Genomic DNA, 7,128 nt, shown 5'->3' with positions numbered 1-7,128 from the left:
AGTGTGACCACTCGTCAGGGAATTCTGGAACACCTGGAAATGTCATGGAATTCTGAAATTCTCGAATAGTCTGCTATGATAAACAACCGAAAACTACCAACAAGAGGTTTTCTATTCGGGACATTGAATTTCAATGCAATTTACAGTTAATGAGGAGCTGCCGTAAGTTAAATCCGCCGGGATTGGACAAACTCCTGGAACTAGTGCCTAACTGAAGTCGATTTATTTTTATGCTATAAGGGGTGGGGGCAGTCCAAACCACGATTCATACCATACGAATAAACGTTTGGAGGGCAGTACTTTTAACTAACTTCAGACATGGAAACGCAGTAAATTGAACCATCTCTGATCCTAACGTGCAAGAATACCGATTTTACACATAATTTGTATTTGCCAACTCTTTACATCAGCTGTAGAAATATTCTAAACCCAAAGATTGACTAGATAAATTCGGAGTTTCTTATTGACCAGTAAAATTCGCAACTTCCACGTATATAGATTGCCACAGTTTTATTGGGACGTACTACTAATGAAATATCTTGTTGGATTTGCGAATCCTTACTTAACATTCTAGTCAATCAAAACTTGAATACTAAAAATGGAAATGCCGACTGAAGTTGATGCGGAGCAAATCAAGTCGGCAAGTATTCGTTTTATGTGTCAAAATACATGCGACTGAGTGAGGACCACTTCAATTCTGAACTTCTCAAGGATCTCAAATTTGAATATCAAAAATATAAGAAAATCCTCTATGGGAACCGAATTCCATGTCAAGTCTTATATCTGTTATATTACGCTTTGATTTGCTATTACGGTAGACATCATCTGCAGTCATAATATTTTTAGGTTATCGTTTGTCCACGTTGCTAAGTTTTGAATTTACTAGCTTGTTTTAAAGGACTAATAATTCCTTAACAACTCTAACGTAACCCAAATATTCGAACGTATTCCCAAATTGAGTTCAAGAAAGTTGTCATTCTATGTAACACTTGTTCATATGAAGGCCAATTTAGATTATGTATAATAGAGTTACCAATATCTTATACCGTTGAAGTAAAATTACGAATGTTGATCTATTACAACTTTCAGCAAAAGTAATTTAAACGTACTTTCGTCTTGTCCTACAGTCTGGTAAAAATTCGAAGTGTAACGATATAATTAATCGTTTAAATTTGACATAGTAAAATATTTAATAAAACATATTTATTATTGGAATAATTTTATAACTTTTCAGTTTAGAGACTTCTTGACATCATACAATAAGCTATCGGAAATCTGCTTCATTGACTGTATAACCGATTTTACAACACGAGAAGTGAGAACCAAAGAGGAGAAATGTGCGCTGAATTGTATGGAGAAATATATGAAGATGAATCAGAGGGTCTCCCAACGCTTTCAAGAATTTCAAATGATAGCCAATGAAAATGCAATGGCAGCAGCTAAAAAATTAGGTCAATTACGCTAATAATACTACATTTATTTTTGGTCATTTAGAATTTTATCAACAAGTGCTCCTCGTTCTATGTTATATGCTATTAGTTATATCAAAAACGTCTTACTATATGAATAAACTAACGCATGAATTTTATAGAAGTAGTAGTGTATTTATTGTTATATTATGTTTTTAAACATAACTTCCACCATTGGCCCATCTTTCATGAACGAGTTTTCAAAAACCCTAATAGAAGATGATAATAATTAACATATACAGTATTCCAGACTGTACTGTAGGTAACAACTTAACACTATAGTTATAAATTATTATGATCATTATTTCAAGTGATATTCCAAAAATAAATGACCGGAGATCTACTTACACCTCAAAAAAAACTGATATACATCTTCGAGGAATTCTTGGGCATGTTTCATCAAGATCTGGTTTAGGCACAAAAATGTACAGAAGTATAGTTCATGAGACATGTAACTGTTGTTCTGGTAAACCTTAGTATATCAAATGCTTGTAAATAATATTTCTTTATGTAACTGTTCTTTACAGGCACTCTTACAAATGTTTTAAAGTATAATTCAAACACAAGACAGGATTGTAAGTTTCTCTTTTTATACAACTAAATACCGGTGAAGCGAACGGAATTTTCTGATAGAATGAGAAAAATTACGAAATTCCGGAAAAAACTGCACAGAATGTCAGCAGATAATAGCGAAATTTAATGAACATACATTTCTTTTCGCAATGTCTTTGATTTTCGCCTTTGATTATATTCAACCATGCTATCAAGGTGCGATGGAGCTTGATTTAAGTTTGAATTATACTTACAAAAACTGGTTTATGACTGTAAAAATCGGCGTTTTCAGAGAATTGTCATTATGCAAGAACATATGTGTAGATTCGTAATAAAATCTCTATAACATTTAGCTAGATTTGGAGTGACCAAAGCTATGAAACTTTGGTTTTATTTGCAGGTCTGTACTTGGTATATCCCAGCCAAAGTTTACAGTTTGTGTCAGGCTCTCGACAGAGCCAATACCCTGTATTTGGTTTGTAATTTGTGTACCAAAATTCACACTTGAAATAGGTAGCTCATTCTCCTGCATTTCCGAATCAGGATTTGGCGAATTTGGTGGAGTCTTTCGTAGCCTTTTGTAATCGGATATTCTATTCAGAGAAACTTGATCGACGCAAATGGCTTGGGTCGTATGGCGAGTTTTGTATAAAATCGGACAACTCAAATCACCCTTCAAACTTAAGCTGTACAAATTGGCAAGCCTTCGTAGTTTTTCACGCTCAGGCTGTCGCATTGGATGCAGCTTTAGTTCACTTTGGCTAGGGTCCTGTAGAAACCTTGAAACTTTTTCGTTCGCCGAAGTTATTATAGAATAACCAGGCTTATTATCCACACGGCGTCGCCCAGCTCGAATTTCTCTGCCACTGAGTCCATCTCGAATCCATTGCATTCTTTGACGATAATTTTTTTTCGCCTCATCGGTTAAATGCTCAAAGCTACCGTGTAGTATTACTTGCAAAGCCGGATCTGAACTGACCTTTTCTTCATTTGTGCTGTCCCCGTCGTCCCACCATCCTGAATCTCCAATCCAATCGGATTGCTCATCATCGCCTGAAAGCCAAAATTTCGTAATTGTAATGAACACATCACTTAAAAAAAAATATGCGTGTTTAATAGAATGCCTTCAGAAATAACTTTGTTTTTTTTTTTCATCTCCCACTTCATGATACTATAGTTCATAACAAAATATTGAACTTTGTGAATGGAAAATGCAGAGCAATTTTTTCAAGCTGTACCACATCGAGATTTTGTAGATGCCATTTGATTTGATTAACACGTAAGAAATCCAATTCTGACGTTTAGTTGATAATAATTTTTCTATACAAAGAACGGAACTTTCTATGATAGAGTTTGAGTACTTATTTAGTTTTCTTCAAATCGGCGCGTAGTAAAATTTGTCACTGTACAGATTTTTCGAAAGGGTGAAGGACTATGTTTACGTAATGTTGAATATCTCAGAAATCGTACTGCTTAAACTTTTCTGTAACACGCCAATTTGAAGAAAACTAAATAAGTTGTGAAACGTATAGTATATGATATATACTATATAAATGTACCATAGAAAATTCCATTTCTTGTATAAAGAAATTATTATCTCCAACGAAACATCAGAATTGGATATCTCACGTTTTAATCATAAAAAAATGAAAAAAAAAAACAGAGCATTTTCCTTTTATGACGTTCAATATTACGTTATCGACTATAGTTTCATGAAGTGGTAGATCGGCACAGCAGTATTTCAAAGTATCTTAATGGAATACAGTATCTATATAACTTAAATAAACACATGTTATATTTAAAATATAAACTCACCTTCGCGGTCTTCATCGTTGGTAATTATTCCAGTTTCAGAATCACTCGACGAAATACTAGAGTTAGAAATGCGTGAGCAGTCCATCACATCCTCAGCTTGCATCTTACCACGGTTTTTTATTTTTGAATTACGGTTTGGTTTGGGAGATCGCATTTCACAGTCAATTGAACGCTCGCGACATGACCTCTTCCTTTTGCCACACCTAAAATCAACATGATATGTAATTATCTACTCCACTGATTTGAAACATTTTTATCTTAAGTGAACAAACTGAAGTGAATAAGATTGCGAAACTGTCTAATCACCATGTTTCATGTCTAAGTCTGCAATCGTTCCGAAATCCCCTTTTCTTTTTGCCTGACAAACTCGGGATCATCGTGACAGTCTGTGAAGTTGATGGATTAGAATCAGAGTCGATAGCCATTCGCTTGAATTTTCTTTTCCGTCTAGTGTTAGCTCCAGGTGCAAAATTTTCATTTACTGAATCACTTTCGATGTTATTGATATTTTTCAAGTTTGAAAAGCGAGCGAATCTTTTTGTCTGGTTATTGTCATCGCTGTCCGACTGATATTTTGAGACTGTCGCACTTTTTGGGATGCGTACATCGCATATAGAGGACGAACTATCATCTGAATGCTTATTTGCACTCAGAGAAGCTAAAAAATTAATCATAAAACATTATTCAGTATCGGTATTATTATTATTATAGTATGCAATTGCCACTAAACTCTGTTCGTAAATAAAAATCATTTGGTTTAGTATATAATCTATTCCTCTGCCACTTATACTCACGAATATTCCCTGTTGACCTTGCTCTTCTCCTGATACCCCATCTACGCCTCACATTGGCGCTGTTGCTACTTTCTTCTAACGCAAGGGTCAAGTCGTGAACAAGAGCCTCCATTATAACTCTTAAATCCACAGACGCTGTTTTTAGGGCACGCTCCATTTGAAGAATACGCTTTTTCCTTGAAATTTAATGATTCGTGAACACAATTGGAAACAACTGAATTAATTCAAATTTTCTCTACTCTTCACCCCACAAATCTTGTGTTTGTGATAAGCAATACAGGATTTTTAAACATTTTTTTAGTCGTTTATCAATTATTAAAACATCGAATAAAAGCTACATCGTAAATAAGGTATCTTAAGCTGTCTAATTCCATCACTCCAATGTTTTCTTTCAAATGATACATTGACTAAGCAATCTGGAAGGCCTTATTTTGTAAAATTGAACAGCCTTGTATTTATAGTGAATTCTTATGTTTAAAAAAAGCTTCAGGCATGGCTTCATTGGTAGAGAGCCTTTCTCACGACTGCTCTGAATATCAAAACTGACAATAAATACAAGGGTGAACTGCAGTGACATTGGTAGGATGTGCAAAAGTATAGTTTTGATTTTTTTTAAAAAAACATTGCATTTGGTATATCGTGATATGTCAATACCGAACCTATTAGTCCTTGTACAAGCTAAACTGCATTGGCTAAACTAATGATATGATTATGCAGACGTTCATATATTAACAGTTCTAATCCCGTTACACCCACTTTTTCTTACAATTTAACAGGTCATTATCCAATTTTAGATTGAAAACGGACTCCCAAAAGTAAAGTATTTTTTTTTCACTCTTGGTAAACTCAAATGTTACATTAATTGTTTTCTTTCCAACTGCATGTTTGTGTAAATTCAAAAATTTCCCAATTATGTCACAGCAGAACGTTCATGAATATCAAGAAGCTGAGAAGTTCGTGTAGCTAAAGATAGTCTCATGTATGCAAAACCAACCTAGACGTTTCTTTGCAGTCATGCAAAAGATTGAAACATGAAATCCATAGATTGAGTGATTGAAGAAAAAAATTGCCACTAATTTCAGTTGTTACGTTATTGTTACAAAGTTACAATGACTGCATTTGTGTATAACTTTATAAAGTTTTGATGACTTTTTAAATTGGAATTAATTTGATATGGTTCAGGTTTTATTGCTATTCTCTTGATACTTTCGAAAGAAGTTCACAAAATGTTTTGTACATCATATTCGCCTAGTGAAACTTGTTCTCAATTTTTTAACCAGGGTGGCCACTCAATTCCGCTCACGGAATTCCCTGACATTTCCCGGTTTTCCCGGTTTTCCAGACGGGTGGCCACCCTGTTAACTGTGCGAACAAAAATTGAATATTTTTCCACAGCTTTGTAATTAAATGGTACAAGAAATTTATAAATTCATTCCAGTTATATAAAGCTGTGTGTACAATTTCAACATTTATTTATGACAAAATAATATTGCAAGTTTAAAATAAGTTATTAGACAGTCTCATAAATCTAAGTGGAAAATGAATATGTAAATTGCACAGAATAAAATTTGAACAAAAGCTTACAAGTACAGCAAACGTTTGGAGTAAGTGAAAAACTCACATAACCGTATCATGAAAAATCGTCACAAGTGAGGTGGTTTATAAAATGTTACTTTGCTTCAATCATTCGATACACGACATGTAAAATCTCATAGATTATATCAGGTCAGTAACGGGAAGGAACAAAATAGAGAAAAATATGCCTATTCGCCTGGATGCGATGTAACAATAACAAAAATATTCATTTGTAATAACAATTTAGAGATTACAACAAGTATTGTGTAAGGTTTAAAAATTTAATTTGAATGTTACATGCAGCTACGACTCATTGAAAACTCGTATCACGATAGAAAGACGTGCAAACTTCAAACATAGATATGTACGTATATACTAACCAAAATTCTAGTGATTTTGCGTGAATAATCTAGTAGACGAAACAAAACACCATTAACATATCAGAACACAAACCGCAACAGAGTCGAACCTTCCGCAAAACTTTCTGAGACAGAGGAAACGGACGGGGTCGTGGGGGAGCATCGCTCCCAGCCGACACTAACCCAATCGGGACCCACCCTGTCGAAGAAACCCCCAAGGTTAAGACAATTCGCACTAATCCCAAGAAGGATTTCAAGTCCAGGGATATCGTGCTGGATTTGGCTCCCAAAGCCAAAAGTTCAGTCGCATCAATGGAGAAGAATGATTCACTCATTAATGATCTGCTCACTATCGAGGGAATCAACGGTTTCGTTGAGGTAGCTCGAGAGCGCACAGTCCAACTGGACTTTAGCAGGTACACTCAAGTCATCCAAACATCATATGGTGCCCAGAGGGCTTTCGATAGATCTATGAGGAAGTATGTTCCTTTTAGTGCCTATCAATATCATTGCACAATGGCACTTTGGAAAAGACTGTTTGATATCTCAAGCTCAAGAGGTCAT

General features: G+C 34.8%; 2 protein-coding genes across 2 annotated transcripts; one reads left to right on the top strand and one right to left on the bottom strand.

Annotated features, from left to right (window-relative positions):
* Nucleotides 1-255: 255 nt before the first annotated feature.
* Nucleotides 256-2,117, top strand: LOC124307824 (mitochondrial import inner membrane translocase subunit Tim9). Its single transcript, XM_046769933.1, has 2 exons — nucleotides 256-640; nucleotides 1,235-2,117. Exons 1-2 carry the CDS (start codon nucleotides 599-601, stop codon nucleotides 1,463-1,465), a joined length of 273 nt encoding a protein of 90 aa, XP_046625889.1. The 5' UTR covers nucleotides 256-598; the 3' UTR covers nucleotides 1,466-2,117.
* A 63-nt stretch (nucleotides 2,118-2,180) lies between these two features.
* On the bottom strand, nucleotides 2,181-6,799 carry LOC124307800 (G patch domain-containing protein 2). The gene is made up of 5 exons (XM_046769889.1): nucleotides 6,675-6,799; nucleotides 4,631-4,806; nucleotides 4,143-4,494; nucleotides 3,837-4,039; nucleotides 2,181-3,074 (listed from the first exon to the last, which is right to left on the bottom strand). The coding sequence occupies exons 1-5, from the start codon at nucleotides 6,725-6,727 to the stop codon at nucleotides 2,371-2,373; spliced, it is 1,488 nt and encodes a 495-aa protein (XP_046625845.1). The 5' UTR covers nucleotides 6,728-6,799; the 3' UTR covers nucleotides 2,181-2,370.
* Nucleotides 6,800-7,128: the final 329 nt, after the last annotated feature.

Source organism: Neodiprion virginianus, chromosome 6 (assembly GCF_021901495.1).
Source record: "Neodiprion virginianus isolate iyNeoVirg1 chromosome 6, iyNeoVirg1.1, whole genome shotgun sequence".
Taxonomy (NCBI): Eukaryota; Metazoa; Arthropoda; class Insecta; order Hymenoptera; family Diprionidae; genus Neodiprion; species Neodiprion virginianus.
The sequence above is the reverse complement of the archived record's forward strand: the minus strand, read 5'-3'. Positions and strand labels throughout refer to the sequence as shown.